The following is a 22,861-nucleotide window of genomic DNA, read 5'->3' as shown; positions in this document are numbered from 1 at the left end:
TGATTTGCGCCAAGATAACCTGCCCAAGCTTTCACACTTGCTTTATAAGAAGCCTACAACACCATCAATATGCCGGCTGCTTTTCACTGCACCAAACGAAACTATTAAACCAATACAAGTATTGGTGACATCAATTTATCATTCGGGTGTTCAGATTCCTAACCTCTGGATGCGAAGCAAGTTGAGAAGTTGTGTGCGTAATTAACGAAGCTACGTTAATTAAATTTTGTAATTGATCTTAAATGGCTAAAGAAGATGAGTAGTTTGGAGCCCGTCCTCGAAATTATCCAGCCGAGCGAAGTCATTTTGATTGAACATGCTTCTGTAAGAGCCATGCCAGCAACACTTTACAAGTAAATGCTCTTGGAAAGCGTAACTGACGCAGAAAAAGAACATCTGTAAAGTCACAGAACGAACAGCGCTTGGAAACGGGACACAAAGGAGGATCCACATAAACAATGCGCTAACAACTTGAAGCGCCGATTTTTCTGTTATAATGAGACAACTAGCCCATCACTGAATCCATACAAATCTGTAAAGTCGACCTGACCGCGCCTAGTCTTTTGTGATGCTGTCGTCAATAGTATGGCCCCGTGAACATGTTTCTTGTGGCCAGTCTGCTTTCGATTTTTTTCAGGCTGTTTTCTCGAAGGCAAGCAGTTTAGAGCTTTAGATTCAGTGCAGCAGTGAACGTGCGCCCGCGAAAGCTTGCTTGGTTGCAGAAGCGATGCATAACGCAATTATGGTACAGATATAGCGCGTCGCTGGCATCAAGGCAATGCGCTGCCGCCGAGGGAAGGAAGATAACGAAAGTGAACAGCTTGGTAGCTGCTTACGGAGCCGTGTCGATGATGACAGTGCCATCCTGACGAAATCTGGGGCGGCGATATTGACGGCTGAGGCGGTTATTTTTCTTTTATTGTTTTCTTTTACAGCGAAGGTGTCAAGAGGAAGCTTTAGATTCGGTCTAACTCCGAAGCGGCCTATTCAAATAGATGTAAAACGTAGAAACGCTTTCCTGAGATAACCCCTGGACCGATAATAATTAAATTATGGGGTTTTACGTGCCAAAACGACTTTCTGATTTTGAGGCACGCCGCAGTTGTGGGCTTCGGAAATTTCGACCACCTGGGGTTCTTTAACGGGCACATAAATCTAAGTACACGGGTGTTTTCGCGTTTCGCCCCCATCGAAATGCGGCCGCCGTGGCCGGGATTCGATCCCGCGACCTCGTGCTCAGCAGCCCAACACCTTAGCCACTGAGCAACCACGGCGGGTCTGGGCCGATTTTAAAGAAATTTGTTCGACTTGAGAGAGACAGGCAAATTCTAGTGATTGTTGGAAGCGGAATCTCTATTTAGGTGCCGAATTTTGTTAAAGGAATTTTCAAAAATTCATAGGTGCGAAAATGTAGGAGCACGAAGTTTACAAACTAATACCTCTACATCAAGAAGTGATATCGCGGTTCTGTCAACGGCATCCATTAGATCATTCAAAGCAAACAAATTAGATTTTTCAATTTATATCTTACGTGAACTTGTTACGTTGTGTACAAGGGCTCTGCCAAAGCTGTATTTCATATTACAAAATTTTTTTAGGCTCATGTGTGATATATCAATTTTGTTCACCTTAGATATACTGTTAGATGGTATGCACAGAATTGTGATCATTTTTCATTGCCGAAAGACAGAGTTGTAAACTTGATGGTTTTGTTTTGGTTCATTCCACGCGAAAGGTACCGACCCAAAAGTGACCATCTTTAATTTTCTTTTTAAAAATGTGCTAGATGACGGATATTGTGTAAATAAGTTTCCCCAAATATATTTGTTGCAAAAAATGTTTTGATCACATGAGTGCTCTTTTAAATGTCCGCAAGGAAGCAAAAGCTGGTTGGGAGTAGGTTTCTTTTATTCAGGTTTGAAACAAGGTTCAATAACGAATTTCATTTAACAGCATTGTATTGGCATCCTACTTTCATATGACATTATAATTGAATGCATTTTAGAATTTTCCATGTTTATTTGGCTCAGTAAAAAACAATAAAAGTGCCGTTTAAGGCATTTTTTTGCACAAACTGCGTTATTTTTTGAGCTACCATGATTTTTCTCCCTTTTTGCCTGTTACTGCAGTGTCTGCTAAAAATAATTTGAAATTAATAATAATTTTTTTAGAAGTATACCTCCAAAGTTGGCAAGAAGTGAATTTCTTGTGATATTCAAGCTTACTTTAAGCATTAAGACCTCGCGATAAAAATATGTCAGATAGCTCAATATATGCGACGACCTCTTAGCTTGTGATTTAGGAATTTTCCTTCGAGTAAATTTTCTCTGAAGCGAGAAAACAATGTTTGAAGTCAACAACCAATATCACCAGCATGCACTGTGTCCCTGCCGCCGCTCCCGTCGTCTGCTCATTGTCACCTGCTGTTCTCCTCGTCATCTGCCGCTTGCAGACGACGGCTAGTATACGGGGTGACTATTTTTCAGTTTGATGGCATATTTAAAGATCGCTTGTTGCGGATACCATAATTCTAGTGCTTGAGTTGAATTGTCGAGAGAAGCGGACATCACTTCCACTAAATATCGAAACACATATAAACGAATAGACAAACATTCACTAATTAACTTCCGAATTAATTATTGTACCGCTCACATTGAAATTTATGAATTCTAGCTAGTGAGATTGTCAGCCGTATCCACCTTGAACGAATTCCGAGAATGCCACCAGTCTCGAGATATGCACCATCAAACACGCCTAAACATTCACTGATGGTCCGCTTACTTTTCTAAAACGCTCTTTTATGCATTCAAGCACGAAATTAACTGTATTTCGTCCCATACTTTGGGAATCAATATCTCGAAATGGGGTGTAATTCTCGAAATTCATGCTAACTGAATACGTCTGACAATTTCACCGGCTACAATTCATAAATTTGAATTTGTGCCGTACAATAATTGACTGGAAGTTTGTGAATGTTAGACAATTCGTTGAATATGTGTTTCGATTTTTGATGCACAACGTCCGCCTGTCTGAAAAATACAGCTCAAAGACTAGAATTATGGTATCCGCAGTATTTTTATTCATTGGTTTTATGGAATGCATTTGATGCGATTTTTAAAAATATCATAAAAGTGAAAAATTATCACCCTGTATACTAGCCACCGTCTGCTGGCCTACAGATGACAAAAGAGCAGACGACGATGCGCAGATGACGATGCGCAGACGACGAGGAGAGCTGCGCCACATATTAGGTGTGCGTACTTTTGAAATTGACCTTTTGCAAAATATTGCGCGCCCTCTACCGAGCAGCGGCCTAAACTTTTTTGGATGGAAAACAGTGCCTGAGCTGCCGTGCTGCCTTGCGGAAGCCATTGCTCGCTGTCGACTTTTTTGTCTTTTTTTCTGATGAATTTGAAGTGGTGCTTCTTGTTGCACGCCTTTGCCGATGATCGAGGAAGATACAATCCTGTTCTCCTTTTCGGAGATTGGAGCGACAGGCGATTTTTCGCAGTGCTAAGTGACAACCGACGACGTTTGGCGATACCTGCATTCCAGCAGGCTCAACGTTTGCTAGCACCGATGCCAGGTGCATCGGTGCTAGGCCTTGAAGGAAGAAGGCTACATTCGCAATGCGGTGATGAACTTGGAAACAGGTGATTCGCGCTTTGGGCTGGTTCGAGCGCCATGCTCACCATCTATGAAGAGCGACGTCTACATTGTTTCGGCGTGGTTTGAACGAGTCACAGGAAGCACGGTCGGAGCTCACTGTGAATGCGTTGCTGGGTGAGCATGCATTTTTTTGTATATGCGTGCGCTGGCAGCTTATAACTACCACCTCTGTTAGTTTTGTATAAAAAATTTGCGACAGGAGCCGCACACAAGTGCGTCTCGAGCAGTGGGACGGATTTATCGCGGCGGCGTGCGCGGCCCCCCGCATTTGTGGGCCGCGGTCACTGCGCATGCGACGCATACGCTAGCGTCACGTTTTGTGGCATGACGTCGTTGAAGTTTCTGAAAGTGCAGCATTGTCGGCCTAGTTATTTTGCCACACAGGCACTTGTCGCGGTCGATACCTTTATCCTGTCCGGTAAGGATGTAGCTTAGTGACCAGCAATCAGGATGTTGAGCTGTGCGGCAACAGTAATTTTCTATTGCAATCGGGAACTGTTATCAAGACTGGGCACAGTCGCTATCCAAAGTACCAATGGGCGCCCATACGGAAGACGGATTCAGTGTGTAAGCAGGAAAGTTATGTCTCTTGCTCTGCACAGTGTATGCGCATAGGGAGAGCTTGCTTTCGTCAGCTGCATGATATGGTAACACAGCAGGTCACTGGCCCTTCGTTCCAGTGTCGCGAGCTTTTCCGATGCCTAGGATTCTATGCGATCTTTCCTTTATATCTATTTTTTGCAAAACATGTCTTGCAGACTGAGCGAAACATGCCAGCATGTGGCAGGACTGCTGTTTGCTGTTCTGGAAGCAGGACCAGAGGGACCAGGCGAGCAAGCTTCATGCACAGACTTGCCATGCAAGTGGATTGTTCCAGGAGAACGTGAAAACATCATCTTCATCATTATCAGCCTGGTTATGCCCACTGCAAGGCAAAGGCCTCTCCCATACTTCTCCAACTACCCCGGTCATGTACTAATTCTGGCCCTGTCTTCCCTGCAAGCTTCTTAATCTCATCAACCCAACTAACTTTCTGCCGCCCCCTGCTATGCTTCCCTTCCTTTGGAATCCAGTCCGTAACCCTTAATGACCATCGGTTATCTTCCCTCCTCATTACATGTCCTGCTCATGCCCTATTTCTTTTTCTTGATTTCAACTAAGATGTCATTAACTCGCGTTTGTACCCTCACCCAATCTGCTCTTGTCTTATCCGTTAACGTTACACCCATCATTCTTCTTTCCATAGCTTGTTGCGTCGTCTGCCATTTAAGTAGAACCATTTTCGTAAACCTCCAGGTTTCTGCCCCGTAGATGAGTACTGGTAAGACACAGCGGTTATACACTTCTCTCTAGAGGGATAATGGTAACGTGCTGTACATGATCTGAGAATGCTTGCCAAACTCGCCCCAGCCCATTCTTATTCTTCTGATTATTTCAGTCTCATGATCCGGATCCGCGCTTACTACCTGCCATAAGTAGATGTATTCCCTTACCACTTTCAGTGCCTCGCTACCTATCGTAAACTGCTGTTCTCTTCCGAGACTGTTAAACATTACTTAAGTTTTCTGCAGATTAATTAACATAATGACAATCAAATGTATGTTTCATTTTGAATGAAAATTTATTACGTTCAATAGTATGTGTCCACACTGCATGCAGGTTAACATTTCAAATGTGCGGACGCTCAGGGAAGGAAGGAAAGAGTGAAGGAAGAGCAGGGAGGTTAACTAGTTTGGCACAAGCGGTTTGCTACCCTACACATGGGAGCGTGATGGGGTAGACTAAAAGATGGGGAGAAGTGAGAGAAAGAGAGCACATATCACAGCACATACATCGTCAGTCACAGTCCATCACTCTTGCTTGGTACGTGACATACCTGTGATAGCCACTTGTCCAAGCCGGTAAAAACCTAAGTAGTCCCTTTGTCGCCTTCAGCTGCGATGTCTTCTGTCGACGACATCTGAGAATCGTTTCAACTGACACTGATCTATTGTCAAGGCGCTAGAACAGACGTCAGGGACCGTCTCTGAACATTATATTCACGACAGTCGCATACGATGTGTTCCAGCGTCTCCTCACAAAGACAGGCATTGCAAGGAGCATTGTCGGCTATTCCAATGAGAAATGAATCAGATTTCATAAATTCCACCCCTAGCGATATGCGATAGAGCAGAGTGGGCTCTCCTCGGGAGAGTCCAGTTGGCATACAGGGCAGGTGTTATTCACGATTGCTACGTTTGGTCTGGTTGCTTGATGTGCACCATAAGATAGCGTGACCTCGTGTGCAATCACTCGAAGTCTCCTGGCTGCATCGGACCATGAAAGTGGTGTGGCCTCTGTGTGGGTGTCTTCAAGAGCTGCCCGAGCGGCATAATCGGCGTCTTCTTTCCCTATTACGTCGTAGTGACTTGGCAGCCGCTGAAACGTCACATGGTTTCCTTTCTTATGTGATGTATGGAGTAGGCATCTAATATCAAATACGAGCTGTTCGTATGCTCCGTAAAGCACAGCTGACAGGACAGATTGAAGGGCTGCCTTTGAGTTACTGAAGACTGGCCATTGTCGAGGTGGTTCGTGATTGACTAAACAAAGTGAAGCTTGCAGCGCAGCTAGTTCCGCAGTTGTTGATGTCGTTGGGTGGTCAGTCCTAAAGCTCATGGTAATAACTCTTGCTGGGACAACCACAGCACTGTACGAACACTGGAGGTTTGTGGAACCATCAGTGTAAATACGTACAACTCCAGAATACCTCTCGTGCAAAAGAAGCAAAAATAGCTGAAAGGGCATATTCTATCGTAAGGGTTGGAGCAGATACGCTGGACCACAAACGTGCTTGTGGTCAAAATACACCGCTATCCTTGCTTGAGCTTCCATGCAATAAACGAGGTAGAAAGTTGTGTTGCTATGATTTCACCATGGCTTAGCACAGGAAAAACATATTATTGTCATGTATGAGGTGCTGCAGAACTGCGCTTGGTATAATGAAGTTCATGAACCTCGCCTACATGTATACAAATACATCCCATGGATGGTCACCTTACAAGACAGGACGGTAACTTTTAATTGTGAGCCAAGCGTGCTCAATGTGCACCTACAGAAGTTCCTGCAAACTGTAAGGTTATGCAAAGATAATGCTTATTATGAAGTTCAGGGTTGCATCACTGTAACACATCTTGTGACTGTGACATGGACAGAGTGAATAGCTGGCATATGCTTGGGCAACAATAATGCTACCTGCGGCGCCCTATTTCCTAAGGGGAGCTGGAGTGCAGTTCGTGAAGAAGGTTTAAGATAGCATAAATGAACATTTCATTTCCTGCATCTTTACTGCCATTGTGTAATGTTAATGCGCATTGCTTATTCAAGTTTAAAGAAGGGAATTGCGCTAAAAAAGACACGGACGAGTAAGTACATGGACCTAAGTAGTACATGGACCATGGACCTAAGTAGTACATGGACCGAAAAGACACGTCCGTGTCTTTTTTAGCGCAACTCCCTTCTTTAAGTATGTACGACCGACTCGCCCAACAACGTGCACTTCTGCTAATTCAAGGTCTTGAATGCATTGAATGCGGTGATATTCTGGATTGTGCGCCCTTATAAAAAATGCCTGTCGAAATCACTCCACTGACGCCGTACGAGTCTTACTGCACTTTGTTTCCATTACAGTAAAAAAGACCGCCCGCAACTGTCATTGGAGGACATTTCTTTCCGAAAGCATGTAACCAATAAGCCTTCACGGTCCAAAGTAAAATGGAACTACAGCCCTTCAAAGCGGAAGACAACGCCAACTGAAGATATACTGTCTTTCAAAAAAACTTGCCAGTGCCTGCCCAACACTGCAGGCACTGCATTACATAGCTCCGTCAGTTGAGGTGGTCCCAAATGACATTGAAGAAAAAGAGTAATTGGTGACAGTGTTAACCTCTGGAGCGATATAGCCACTGAAGAAATAAGTACCAACTTAAAGTCACTCATACCTCTCAGTGAGAACGAGATAGTGAAAGTTTGTGAGGCGACAGTCGGTCAGGCCGAAAACAAACACTGTATCAAGAACGCACTGGCCTAATTACAGCATCAGTATTTAAGCGAACATGCAGATGTACAAACCCTGAGTAGTTGTTGAAAATCATTCTGTACCCATGTCAAAGGCAAAACCTGAGGCGACTGCATATGGCCGAGCACATGAAAAAGATGCTCTTGCACTTTACGAGTTGCTAAAGTTGTGCGCAGACAATGTTGTTACGGTCGAATAAACTGGCCTGCATATACACAAAGACATGCCATCGCTAGTAGCCTCGCCAGATAGAGTTGTGACCATCAATGGTAAGCAAGGCCTGCTTGAATTCAAGTGCCCCCTATATAAGAGAGGGCTCACTGCTGATGAAGCATGTGCAGACAGAAACTGCTGCTGCAAGTTAGAAGGTGATGAAGTAGTCGTAAAAAAGGACTATGCTTGCTACTACCAAGTACAGGGCCCGGTGGCCGTTACTGGGCACACATGCTGCGACTTTGTCATATGCACAGAGAGTGAGGAGCCATGTCAATCAGACAACATCCATGTGCAACGGATTTATTTTGTTGGCCACTTCTGGGCAACAACGACGCCTCCGCGCTGTCCCATATTAGAAGCAGAGCCTGAGCTGCTGTACCTTGTACCTGAGCTGCTGTTAAACGTGTTCAGCGGCTTGGAAAGTTCTACCTAAATTGTCAGTATGTGTCATTTAAGAAGCTTCAAGCAGGTTTTATGTGTGTGAGCCTGCAAATGAGTTCGTTGTAAAGCTTCGGAAGCTTAAATAAAATGTAAGGCTGCTGCTGCTGCATGACAACTGGGTATTTTCTTTTTAACGCCAAGTACAAAAAGCAAGGTAACAACAGTCAGTACTGCTGGCCTTAAACACAATGGCAACCATAATTTCAACTCGAACTTAATGAATTCTATTTATCTTTTCTGTTTCTGAACAGCTGAGCTCTTTCTAATAGGGCGCTTTTGTTAAACAAAGTACGAAAAAAATAAAGCAGGAAGCCTTAAAATGATTGATAGTAGCAAACATTTAATATATTGAATTTGAGAGACAACAGTGAACATGCACGATAACACTTGAGACAGCGCCCGGGCCAAAACATTTCAGTGTATGAAAGCTTCGAAAGCGCATTTTACAGCATCAGTGAACAGTTTTATTGACATTATGATACATTTGACACTGGATGCCATTCAAGAAGTAGCCCTATTCAAAAAAGCCAATGAACAGGCTCATTCAACACATGATACTCATTTCTTCAAGTATTTAAAAGTGGTGTAAATCTAGAAAGTCTCTATTCCTAAAAGTATACACAGGCTTATTCAACATCATAGACATATTTGTTCGGTCTTTGACTATCAGTCAAGGTCTTTTATGAGCACATTTCTCAAATTACTCAAATAACAACAGACTTGAAAAACATGCTCTGCTATATCTATCATAGTAATAGGAAATGGCCTATCCAGTAAGTGGAAGCTTATAACCCTTGCTATCACTCGTTCCGCATGAAAACGTGCACAAGCAATGCGATGACTTTCTTCAACACTTTGAGCTGGCATTTGTCGCTCATGAGGTTCACGAAATGGGGGACGATGCACTGGGATGCCTCTTCAAAGCGAGTACGATAGCGCGTTTAAAAGACGGGACAAAAGAAGACACATAGGGACACACACAGCGCTAACTTCCAACAATGTTTATTATCGAAAACCAGGTCGTACTTATACACTCAGACAACATGAGTCACAGCCACGTTAACAGATTAACAATCAGAGCGATTCATTTTGTGATATGTTAAGCCATGCGCAAAAATTTCAGTTCTTTTATACAGTTTTTGATACATGAATTCCCTAGGGCATCAATCTGCTCGGCTTTTATTATAAGTCTAGTGAGTTCGCACTTCTACCGGTAATGATTGCTGATTCGAAGAGAGGGGAGCACTTATATTGCTTACAATGAAGGGAGAGAAACCCATCTGATACAAGTTTGTCGACCTTATTTTTGTGTTTGTGCAGTCCACCATTATTGCATCTGCCCGATCGTCCACCGTAATACTTCCCACACGATAATGGTATACGATATATAATTGAAGTCTTACATTCACTGAACTTCTTCCTGTGTTTAACTTGGCAGCTAGGGGCACCTTCTTTTCTGGTGTTGTTTTCCTGCACAGGCTGATTAGTTTGTTGGGTGCTGAAAAAACCACATCAGTGTTACCTCGGCGGGCAATTTTCTTTAGGTTGTGCGACAACCGGTGGATATAAGGTATCTCTGTTGGTCTTTCTTTCTCTCGGTTACTATTTCCTTCCGTTCGTTCAGCAGTCCCTGATTGCTGCACTTGCCTAAGTATTCCCTCTGCAACTGATGCCAGTACATGATTGGGATAACCTGCTTCATGTAGCCGCATGGCTTGTTGTGCGAATGCTTCGTCAGTGCAATGATGACATGATTTAGTAAGTGCGTTAGCAAAACACATTTTCGCAATTCCTCTTTTTACCAGTGTGGAATGGGCTGAATGATATGACAACAACGGTTTATTTATCCTCGAACTAACACCAGCAAGTTAGATCATCACCGAAGGTAAATTTAACGTCCAGAAATTTGATCTTTTGTTCTATAGGCACTTCGAACGTAACTTCTAGTGGACAAAGGCACTCGCGTATAATATTACCAATAACTGAACACTCTGTGTCACAGTTGTCTAGCTTAACATTGACGAACACCAAAAAATCAAATCTAAATATTTTAAGAACTTTTGTATCTTTGATGCGTGAGCACAGGTCTCTGTCTAGCTTGGCTAAGTACAGGTTGCTTAAAACAGGCGCTAAGCAGGATCCTATACAGACTCTTGTTTTTGAAGGTACGCAATGTCATTTCTTTGCACAAATGTTGACTTCATGTACAAGTCTGAAAGTTCTCACAAATATTTAACGGTTGTGCCCGCCTTCGTACTAAATCTTACAGCCCCAAATTCATCTATACATGATTGAACACAACAATTCAGTCTGCGGCAAAGAATAATACAGATCCTTCACATCTGCTGAGCAGGCCTTTAGTCCTGCGTTACAGTTGTCCTCTACAAAGGCTAAAACTTCCTCGGAATTTTTCGTGATGAACGGATCTTTAATCTCGAGTAGGTCAAGTTTGCCTAATAAATAGACTGCAATAGATTTCTGCCACGTGTCTTTCTCCGATACTATTACCTTGAAGGGGACACCTTCTTTGTGAGTTTTCGCGCTAAAAAATACATCGAGACTGTCATTCTTGCTTTTTCCTACTGATTTCAATACTTTATCTAGGTTCATGTCCCGGCACATCGCAACAGCTCTGCTATTAACTTTCGCCAGTGAAATTTCCTTGTGTTCATTGAACACGGCTGCTATTGCTTCATTAGCTTTTTTGTTGTAGCTACCATGTGAAAATAATGCAAAGCCTCCTTCTTTGTCAGCAGGTAGGACAAACAGTGCATTCTTAACTAAGTATGTAACAACGTGTTTCACTGGTAACTTGGAACTTTGAAGCTTACATTTGTTCGGGACGTCCACGCCTTCAGAGTTCCTCCTCACGCCTTCGTCTTCTGGTGCACGCCTGGAGATCTGCCGCACGAGAGAATGTAGCTCCGGTTTCATGCTCTTAGCTTCGATGGTGAACTTAGGACCTCGTTCTAAGACTTGACGCACCTTTCCTGGCAGGGCAAAGCCTTCAGGAATGTGGACTTTGTTACTTGTGTGCTTCGATGGGACGTGCCGCTCCTTGAAAGCTTCTGCCCGGAGCTGCTCCAGTTGATGTTGCCAAAGGTATCCCGTGACCTGTTGTGTCAGAGCAGAGTACTTGTGAACTTGGTTATTCGCCACACTAGGCTCGTAGGTGCAGCACACTTGTGCGCCGAGGTGGGCCCTCAGAAGTCGCGCTTGCCGCAGCCATTCTGCACGCATAATCTTCAGGATCCTCGTCCCGTGCCCTGCTCAAGGAGCGCATCCTCTGAAGAGGATTCTGACGTCTTCAGGCAGGAACTTCTCGCGCATACAAAACCCCAGAGATCGGGCTTTGCACACCACTTTGGCTATGAGTGCAACAGTTTCTTCTGATTTTCGAAGCACATGCATAAAAGAGCCCGATGTACTAGAAATAAAGTTCACGAGGGTTGCAATCTGGTCTTGTTGGTAATGCATCTTCAAGGTGAGTACAGTAGCGCGATTAAAAGATGGGACAAAAGAAGACACATAGTTGCAGAGGGAATACTTAGGCAAGTGCCGCAATCAGATACTGCTGAACGAACCGAAGGAAATAGTAACCGAGAGAAAAAAGACCAACAGTGATTCCTTATATCCACTGGGTGTCGCGCAACCTAAAGAAAATTGCCCGCCGAGGTAACAGTGATGTGGTTTTTTCAGCACCCAACAAACTAATCAGCCTGTGCAGGAAAACAAGACCAGAAAAGAAAGAAAGTGCCCCTAGCTGCCAAGTTAAACGCAGGAAGAAGTTCAGAGAATGTAAGACTTCAATTATATATCGTATGCCGTTATAGTTTGGTAAGTATTACGTCGGACAGTCGGGCAGATGCATTAATGATAGACTGCGCAAACACAAAAATAAAGTCGACAAACTTGTATCAGATGGGTTTCTCTCCCTTCATTGTAAGCAACATAAGTGCTCGCCTCTCTTCGAATCAACAATCATTACCGGTAGAAATAAGTGCGAACTCACTAGACTTAGAATAAAAGCCGAGCAGATTGATGCCCTAGGGGATTCAGGTATCAGCAAACCATCATTGGCTCTCTCCGAAAAAGAACTGAAATTTTTGCGCATGGCTTAACGTATCACAATATGTATCGCTCCGATTGTGAATATGTTCACGTGGCTTTGACTCATGTTGTCTGAGTGTATAAGTACGACCTGGTTTTCGATAATAAAAATTGTTGGAAGTTAGTGCTGTGTGTTTCCCTACGTGTCTTCGTTTGTCCCCTCTTTTAATCGCGCTACCGTACTCGCCTTGAAGATGCATTGCCAACAAGCCCACATTGCAACCCTCGTGAACTGGGATGCCAGGAGACAAATAAGGGAATGTGAAACTCTTGTCCATCATGATTGCGTCTCCTGGTTCTAAATGCTCCAGCCGGGAGCTATATTGAATGATTGTTTTATCAGACACGGAGCCTTCCCCAAGACTAGATGCCTAGGCTAAGTATCCACCAGGAGTACAACCAATGAGAGCCTTATAGGTGTTGTAGTATTTGTATGTCGATAATGTTTGGCGCTGTGCACTCAGTGATGCTTGTTGTTGTACTCTCACTTCAGTAGCGTCCAAGACAAGTCGTGTGTCCTTGAAGTTCTGACAGGATTTTTGAAGGTGCTGCCTAATTGCTTCTTGTGATGGAAAGTTGGTTAGTTCTTTTATCTCTCTTTGCAGAAAGTTTATCCAGGTTGCGAAATTACGGCTTACTTGACTCTCCGACAGCGTGAAGTTAAGAGGCAATTCTCGTCCAGACATGCCAGTTCTCAGCCTCACGAGCGTCATGAAAAACTGTAGCTAGCTCTGTTTCTTCAGGCCTGCCTCGAGTTTCAGGTTCTTTTTTCCCCATCCCCAGTATGACATTCTGATTGCACAAGGTGTCAAATAGCCTAGCATGAGTTGAAATACCTCAAAGTTGGGAAAGCCTGTATAGAAGATGCACTCCTTTGGCGAGTTTTTGATAAGGCTTAATGTCAGTAGGTGTGACTGTACTAAATCCAGCCGCCTTTCAAGCTGCATGTTATTTTTCTCCAGCCTTGAAACCTCGTTCTGCAGGTGGCCAACTTTCGCTTCGTTCTTGAGCAGAGCCTCCTTACTACTTCTGCAACATTGGCATTGCTCTAGTGTAGCTCCTCGGTCTGAAAATAGCATTAGTATTTCATTTATATAATGCTGGTTTAATAAGTATGAACTCAAACTGTTCAATGTTATCAGCCAAAACTAACTATGTGGTGTCTCGTTTATGCAATAATACCACGCGCTGTCCTCCTGTGCAAGGCAAACCTGCTGTTATTGTGGCATTGTAAGGCAAATATAACAGAAAAACGAAGAAACACTACAAAACCTGAAGCACACATGGAATGACAGATGAACAGCACCTTTTCACATTGGGTGAGGAGCTTCTATTGACACACAAAGAGAAAGACGAGGAAAGGCTAGGAGGTCAACGATATCAACGTCCAGTTTTGTACCTGCACAGCGGAGAAGGAATGAGATGTTAAAAGAAGAGGAGAAAAAGTTCCTTCACTCGCTCATTATTTCACTCATTATTTTTCAGGCCCTTTGATTTGATAAGTAGCTTTGTGGGCTGATTATGGATGAAGTTAAGCATCCAGAATCTTTGTCTCTATAAAGGTTCGGCTGTCCAGTTGGCCAAGCACGTTCTGAAGAGGCTAATTTTGGGCATAAAGCTGTGTACATTGAAAAGGAGATGCTCGATAGCCTTGTCGCTGTTAGTTCTCTTAAGATGGTACATGTAATACCTTGAACGTACCATTTACGCCGTCTGCAGGTTCCAGCATCTCTGTGTCGTCCCCAGGCCTTATGTCGTGTGTCAGGATGTGTGGGGAGCAACATGACGTTCTTGAAGATTAAGACAACATTTTAAGCAAGTGCCAGAAAAGCAAAAAGTTAAACATCGTACTGTTCCGAAAGTGCGTTATTGCTAATTGCCACCTGCCTAGTTGTAATTCCGCCTGTTTTAAGGAGAGCTTTCGAACAGCGAGTCATGCTTAAATACAAGAACTTTCTTTTTCCTACTGAGAACCTCAGAAGAGACCATAATATTGGGGTCGCATTGTTAAAGTTGGTGATCATCACCAGGCCGAAGTGTAAAACTGACCGCACTTAAAAAAACATGCAGCTATATTACCTTGGCCAATCTGGGGCGCATGGGCTCGATCGGAATCGCCGTTTTCCTGTCGTTTCACTCCTCGCTCAGTGCCCGCAACAACTGCAGTTCTGCAAAGGCACGTTTGGGGGAAAACAAGAATAAAACCAGACGGGTGAGCTAAGCGACTCGAGCTTGATGCCGCTTTCATCGAATACACTCGCGTAATGAACATGCGAAGGATCGGGGAAGCCACACTTTCGAGCGGTATCAACTCATCACAAAGAATGCCAAAGCTTCACACGACGTGAATGACTTCCAAAAAAAAAAGCTCGTGTCGTACCGTTGTCACACAGCCACTTTTAATCGCGATTAACACCGATCCAGATTAGGTTTGATCAGTATTAGCTGCTCCTACACGGTCAGATATAATCGCCGTTAGGCTTTAATCAGGATCAAGACCAACGTAATCTGCACATTGGGATGCGGCTGAGATCGCGATTTGGCTGACGTTAGCGTCAAACTCAATCCGGATTAGATTAAACCGCGTGACGGCGACCACTGTTGATCGCGATCAAAAAAACCGATACGGATTGGAGTTTATCGCAATTAAATGGGCCCGCGTGATAGCGGTATTACTGGCCGTGTCACTCAGTTTGAGTAAGCGTCGTGCCTCGCGCACAAATCATCTGCTGTTGCTGTGCGCACCCATGGAAAGCATCACAGAAAACTAGGCGCGAACTCGCGAGTTCTGTGTACATGTGCAACAATAACAAACTAGGCGAACAGCGCACTTACACTCGATCTGCTGCCGTTTCAACCAGCGGCCGTGTCGTCGCACAGCAGCGTCGCCAAGAGTACGCATGTAGGTGAAGACCGTCGGAACGTAATCAGGGTGCTTCACGAAGTTAGACGGCCGGCCTAGGATGGAAAAAAGATGTTTTTATCTATGATAAAGGGTGCAAACGAGAATAAAATGAAAAGAAAGAAAGAAACTTGCCTGTGATGAAAGGCATTCACGCAGTGGCAGGAGTGAACGGCCGACTGAACGTGTCCTTAAAAAATTCTACACTTGTTCACAGGAAGCCAGTGGGATATCACGAAGGCCTGGGGGTATCATCGGAGCTGCGCTTGCACGCCTGGCTGACAGCCGAAGAATCATCGTGCCGATCTTCGCATCAATAACTGCGGACAGGACACGTGACTACATGCTAGTTACAAAAAGACGGACACCACCGGCTCGGCTGGTATTCCCGCAGTGGCAGCAGTGGACAGCAGACTGAACGTGTTCTTAAATCATTCTGCACTTGTTCACAGGAAGCCACTGGAATATCACGAAGGCCTTAGGGTATCATCGGAGCTGCGCCTGAACGTGTGGCTGACAGCCGAAGAATCATCGTGCCGATCTTCGCGTCGATAACTGCGAACAGGCCACGTGACCGCACGCTGGTTACAAAAAGACAGACACCACCGGCTCTGCTGACATTCACGCAGTGGCAGCAATGGACGGCAGACTGAACGCGTTCTTAAAGACTCTACACTTATTCGCAGGTTGGTGGTACTTTTAGCCTCTCTTGTAAGGACTGTGGATCAGATTGTGTCCACTGCTGCCACAGTGAGGTGCTTATTATAGCTTTCTTGGCAATCTCGGATACGGAAGAAAAGATTGACATGTCATAGTGCGCTGCCTGAAGATGGCATGTATATAACATGCACTTGTTGCAAGTACTCGTATGATCTAGGGAAATGCTCGGGGGTGAAAACATCGAATTTCTGTGCCAAGGGTGACTCACTGAAATCTAGCTGGAACTGTGCAACATGTGAACTTGGAAAGAAAAGATGTGGCAACGTCGTAACACCAACAGAAGGCTCAAACATTCAGAAGAGATTGAAAAGCTAGATGAAAAGACAACCCTCATGCTTCCCCTCGTCACTAAAGTTGACCATTTGATACAACTATTGAAAACAGTAAGTCACATTGAAACATCGATGCAGCACCTTTCTGATAAATATGATACAATATTAAGTACGTTAGACAAGCAAAACTCCGACATTACAGTCTTGGAAAGTAGGGTCGAGACCATAGAGTCGGGCACGTCCACAAGCACGAAGTCAAATGCAGCTAAATGAGCTGGAACAGTATAGTCACAGGCAAAACATGGAAGTACATGGCCTCGCAGCGGAGGCACGCGAAGACCTGCTCGCGAAAATGAATGATCTTGCATCCAAACTTCAGCTACCGCAGCTTGAAAACAGTAACGTAGATGCACTTCATAGGCTACCTGCACGAAAGGGAAAGAAGCCTATCCTTCTTGCTCGGTTTTCATCCGTCCTACTTAAGGAAGAGTGAATGCGCAAACGCTCGCGCCTTGAGAATGAAGCACAAAACATGAAATTTTTGGACAACCTGACACCTTTCAGCAAACGCCTTCTTTGGCTAGCAAGTGGAAAAGGCAGGGAAAATAAATATCGGTTTGTGTGGCAAAAAAATGGTCACATATTTGCACGAGAAACTGAAGGAGCCGACGCGATTCGATGCATCCGCGATGAAAGTGACATTGATAACATGATATGATGTGCTATTAAGATAGTGTATATCTACTGTGAAAGACAGTTCAAATGGATAACAGTCCTTATCACGATGCCAACTCTTTTAGATGTATGAAGGTTTCAAAATCCGAATGCTTTTCCTTTTATCATCTGAACGCAAGCGCTTTAAGAAACAAAGGAAAAGAAATGGACATTTTTTTTGTTGTCATTCAACCATGAATTTGATGCGCTGGCTTTCACTGACACCTGGTATACTGATTCGAATGATGTTGTTCGCTTTCCTGGTTATAGGTGTGAAGCGCTGTTTGGGAAAACCAAAAAAGGGGGTGGTGGAGATTTGTACATGAAAAACAGCTTTTGTTACGAAATACTTCCACAGTGCAGTTTTGAGCCCTTCCTATGAATCACTTTTTAATGAGACAAGCATTCATCTTTGGCGTAATTTATCGGCCACCTTCTGCGTTCAACTTTTTAGATATAGTATTGCACGACCTCTCCTTACAATATTAACCTACTAGAACAGTCAAGTTCGGTCAATGAATTTGTTGATATGATGTTGGCCGACGGCTTTTCTAATATAATCGCAACGCCTACTCGCACCACAGGCTCCAGCGAAACACTTATTGACCAATGCCTAACAAACAGCGATATTCGTGGTACCATGGCAGGAGTACTCCTGAGTGACATCAGTGATCACCTGTCAACCTGAGGCTTTATGGAAAGGTCAAATAAACAAATATTCGAACATACTTACCGACCAAATAGTTAGCGCATTATAAACCAACGCAAAATTGATTTTTTTTCATCAAATCATCTTCTCTCGACTGGAGCCAATTGTAGCGTGACGGAGATACTAATATCTTATACGACAAATTCTTGCACAAAATAACGGAATTGTATGAATGCGCTTTCCCAGTTCTAACAATGCCAAAGTGCAGAAAAGGAAGGAAGCCTTGGATTACACGTGACCTGCTCAGGCGAATCAAGGCACGAAATAGACTTGTCTCAAAGTTTGTAAAATCTAAAGACTTGACAGTTCTGAAAGAGTACTAAAAAGTTAGAAATCAATTAGGTGCTGATATTAAAAACTGTAGAATTCAATACTATGCTCATAAATTTTCAGATATCTACTTTCATCCTCAAAAAATGTGGCGTACAGTCAAAGATTTTCTACAGAAATCAGAAAAAAATGTACCTACACAAATGACAATTGGAGGAACGGTTCTGAGTGGTAAAGCTCTTGCCAACGAGTTCAACAGACATTTTTTGGCATTTGGAGATTTTCTTGCAGGAACGCTAAGTAATAGAACGCCCAATAAAGTGATTAATACACGAATTACGACCTATCTTAACAAACACCAGTTAATTTATCCCAGCCAGTACGTATTTCAGAGGATCAATTGAATCTGCCTTGCTCGTTATTAAGGATAAACTTACAAAATAGAAAACCAATTGCACACATTAGGTGTTTTTCTAGACTTCAGCAAAGCGTTTAATTCAATTAAACATAATATACTTCTCAGCAAACTACCGTATTATGGAATATGAGGCACTTCATTAAAATTATTGCAGAACTACTTTCCGGTCGTTACCAGTATGTTGTTATTAATAATGCCACGTCCAATTCTGAGCTAATAAAATTTGGGGTAGCTCAGGTGTCAATCCTGACGGGGGTTGTTGGAGAAGTATGGGAGAGGCCTTTGCCCTGCAGTGGGCGTAACCAAGCTGATGATGAGATGTCAATCCTAGGACCTACCCTGTTTCTTTTATACATCAATCACATGGCATCTATCCCACAAAGCCCTTCTATTATCTTCTTCTGATGGGGTATTACGTGCCAAAACCACTTTCTGATTATGAGGCACGCCGCAGTGCTGGACTCCGGAAATTTCGACCACTTGAGGTTCTTTAACGTGCACAGAAATCTAAGTACACGGGTGTGCTTCGCGTTTCGCCCCCATCGAATCTCGGCCACCGTGGCCGAGATTCGATCCCGCGACCTCGTGCTCAGCAGCCCAACACCATAGCCACTGAGCAACCACGGCGGGTGCCTTCTATTATCCTTTACGCTCACGACACAAGTGTATTTTTTTCTGGTGACAATTTAGGTTCCTTAATTCCGCGTGTAAACTTATTGATTAAGAATCTATCTGACTGGCTTGTTACAAATGAACTCTCACTCAATGTTGACAAAACTAAGTACATTGTTTTTACCCCTGTTAACAGACCTGTCTACATTAATAATGATGTGGCATTCGAGTCGCGACCGCTAGAAAAGGTAACACAAATTAATGTTTTAAGTGTTCAGTTTCATGAAAACCTTTGTTGGTCTTGTCCTGTTCACTATATTAAGCGCGATATTGCACATTGTATTGGTATGCTTAATAGGTTTCGCTAACTGTTGCCTCGTTATATATGATGTCAACTGTATTTTAATACTGTTCATTCGCGATACATTACTGCCTGCTTGTTTGGTGCACCAATAGGTCTAACATGGAAAGTCTGCATCGATTAAAGAAAAAAGTGTGCCCTTTATTGAAAATCTACCACAACGTGAATCAACATCAGTATATTTTAAGCAGAGTCACATCCTGGATATTGAATCACTATACAAACTGCGATTATCAGAGTTCACATTTTCAGATTTCAAAATTGATTCACAACTCTTCTCTTTGAGGCATACCAAACATGAATCCTGTTACGAATTTAGAACCAATTTCATCAAGCTTAAATGTAGGATGAATTACGGAACAAAGCTATTAAGTTGGCAAATTCCTAATCTGTTAAACCTTTATCCTGCTCTGATAGATATCATGGAAACCTGTTCCTCTTTGCCTGCTTTCCGAAACCAAGCAAAGAGAATTTTCTTGAATCGTGTATAAACCAGCTAGAATTTTTTCCCTTTGTTTTTTTTTTGTCAAGTGAACATTTTGCCATGTGAACATTTTTTTATTGTATAGGAGATCCAGTTAGGATTCCGTGCTTTGTTTTTTTTTTGTCAAGTGAACATATTTGCAGTTTTTACACATTTTTAATTAGATTGATTTGAATTTACATCACGATCATCAGCCTAGTTACACCCACAGGAAGGCCAAAGACCTCTCCCATACTTCTCCAACTACCCCGGTCATGTACTAACTGTGGCCATGTTGTCCCTGCAAACTTCTTAATCTCATCCGCCCACCTAACTTCCCTTGCTACGCTTTCTTTCCCTTGGAATCCAGTCCGTAACCCTTAATGACCATCGGTTACGGACTGGATTCCAAGGGAAGGGAAGCGTAGGAGAGGACGGCAGAAAGTTAGGTGGGGGGATGAGATTATGAAGTTTGCAGGGACAACATGGTCACAATTAGTACATCACCGGGGTAGTTGGAGAAGTATGGGAGAGGCCTTTGCTCTGCAGTGGGCGTGACCAGGCTGGCGTACAGTGACTGTGCAGTGTATGTACATTGCTGTACGTGAATTGTTGTAGTCTTCCTGTAAAAATTTGTTTGTGCTTCGTAACTCACCATGTCGAAACTGTGCCTGCGTAAATTTAGGGTGTCTAGGGCCTAGTCAGGTGGTCACGTGTGTCAACTTTAGCCTTGTTGACCTGGACAATTGTAGATTGTCTAAATTTCAAAAAAAGTCAGACATAAATGCGTGAGTGTTCTTTCGGCTCCCATGCCGACGGGATTCAGGCGTCTGATAGTCGCAATCCACGCTGCTCGCCTCACGACCTGATTCTTTCTCGGAAACCTAAATAAACTAAGCTTATTCCTTTCATAAAAATATTTCGTGCAGCCGTATGCAGAACAATGAGTTGCCATCGCTGAAAGCGCAGCCACATCAGTCGCCTCTTAGCATTCAAGCCTGCCCTGCACGCGGGAAGAAGTTTATTTTCCATCCAAGTAGAGGGTGCGCTTAGCGAGCTGTCTTTTCGCTCATGCGCACAACTACCTTGCAAAAGGTCAATTGGTTGTTGACTTCAAAAATATTTTTCTCACTTCGGACAAAATTTACTAGGACGAAAGTGTAATACTCACGAGCTAAGAGGTCGGTGCGTATATTGAGCTATCTGAGATATATTTATCTCGAGGTCTTTAACGGTTAAACTCTACCTGAAAATCGCAAGAAATTCGTTCTTGCCAACATTAGAGGAACTTTTATAAAGGCATATTTTTAATAATTTCAAATTACTTTAGCATGCACTATAATGCACTATAGCAACAGGCAAAACGGGAAGAAATTATTGTAGTTGAAAAATAACAAGGTTTATGTAAAAAATTTCTGAAGACGCAACTTCTATTGCTTTTTTTCCTGATCGAAATAAACACGGAAAATTCATATTCATATTCTTTCTTCTTTCATATTCGTCATATGAAAGAAGGCTGACAATAAAATGCTCTTAAATAAAAACCAACTTTTGCTTCTTTGCGGAAATTTCAAAGAGCGTTCACGTTCTCAAAAAAATTTTTCGACTAAAATACATTGCTGAACACTTAGTCACACAGTAGTCATCTAGCCCAATTTTTTCAAGAAAATCAATATTATTCACTTTTATTCTTTTATTATTATTACTTTTATTATTTTCACTTTTATTATTATTCACGTTTTGCGTAGCATGACCCTTTTCTGAAAATATGCGAATTTTGCCAGTTTTAATAAACCAATGATGACGTAAATAAAACATTCGATACCAACAGCTACTAGACAATAAGTTTTTCTTTTAAATGCGACAAACGTCCTCAAATTTGGTGCAGTGGTTGCCGAGAAAAATAGAATTTTTGTTTTACATGTATTTAGATAGCACCCGCGCTAAAGCGTCATCTTAAGAAGAAGCTTTAGCTGGGGACCAACTCTGACGCCTCCTATTCATATACATGTAAAACGCAAAAACCTTTTTCTGGGATAACGCCTGGGTCGACTTTGATGAAATTTATTGCATTTGAGAGGGAAAGTTAAATTGCAGTGACTGTTGGAAGCGGAATTTCGTTTTAGGTCCTGTATTTTGTTAAAAAGATTTTTAGAACTGGAAAGCTTGAAAAAATGGAAGCACGAAGTTTACAACTTCACAGCTCTGCATCAAGAACAGATATCGCAGTTCTTTAAACAGCATCCATTAGAACATTAAAAGCGGACAAATGCGGTATGTGATTTTATGTCTTACGTGATGTGGTTACGTTGTGTACAAGGGCACTGCAAAACTTCTATTTCCATACTACTGAATATTTAGAGATTCATGCGTAACATATCAATTTTGTCGGCTTTAGTTGTACTATTAGATGCTGTTCACAGAATTGCATTATCATTTTTGTTGCTTAGTTACAGAGTTGTAAACTTGATAGTTTCGTCTTTCGAAAATTTTTGATTTTTGTAAATTTTTAATAACAACTTAACGACCTCAATCGAATATTCGAAACAAACAGGCACTATATGTTAGGTTTTTCTTTTAAATGCAATAAACCTCGTGAAATTTGGTGCAGTGGTTGCCGAGAAAAACGAATTCTCCTTTCACATGTATTTAGATAGGAGCGCCCCAGCTAAAGCTTCCTCTTGGGCTACTTTCCCCATTACCGTGTCCGGATGCCGAACAAAATCCCAAAATAGTGCAATGCCAGACCGACCTGCGGTGGAGGTGACGCAGGCGTCAAGAACTGCCTATACATGGGCCGATCCCGAAGATATTGCAATTTCGGGCTGACCCTCGGCGGAGGTGACGCAGGCGTTAAGCACTGCCCATACGTGGGCCGATCCCGAACATCTTGCAATACCGGGCTGATCCACGGCGGAGGTGGCACA

At 43.0% G+C, this 22,861-nt stretch overlaps 2 protein-coding genes and 1 pseudogene across 14 annotated transcripts in view; 2 read left to right on the top strand and 1 right to left on the bottom strand.

The window, feature by feature from the left end:
• The window catches only part of LOC142571288 (parathyroid hormone/parathyroid hormone-related peptide receptor-like), a 1,032,566-nt gene that overhangs the window by 984,831 nt on the left and 24,874 nt on the right, over nt 1–22,861 (top strand). The window lies entirely within an intron of this gene.
• LOC142571287 (uncharacterized) lies at nt 3,296–7,095 on the top strand. The gene is made up of 2 exons (XM_075679526.1): nt 3,296–3,783; nt 4,428–7,095. Exons 1-2 carry the CDS (start codon nt 3,638–3,640, stop codon nt 4,678–4,680), a joined length of 399 nt encoding a protein of 132 aa, XP_075535641.1. The 5' UTR covers nt 3,296–3,637; the 3' UTR covers nt 4,681–7,095.
• LOC142573309 (uncharacterized) lies at nt 9,050–13,206 on the bottom strand (annotated as a pseudogene).

This window comes from Dermacentor variabilis, chromosome 2 (genome assembly GCF_050947875.1).
Source record: "Dermacentor variabilis isolate Ectoservices chromosome 2, ASM5094787v1, whole genome shotgun sequence".
Taxonomy (NCBI): domain Eukaryota; kingdom Metazoa; phylum Arthropoda; class Arachnida; order Ixodida; family Ixodidae; genus Dermacentor; species Dermacentor variabilis.
This window is presented reverse-complemented; position numbering and strand designations above follow the sequence as displayed.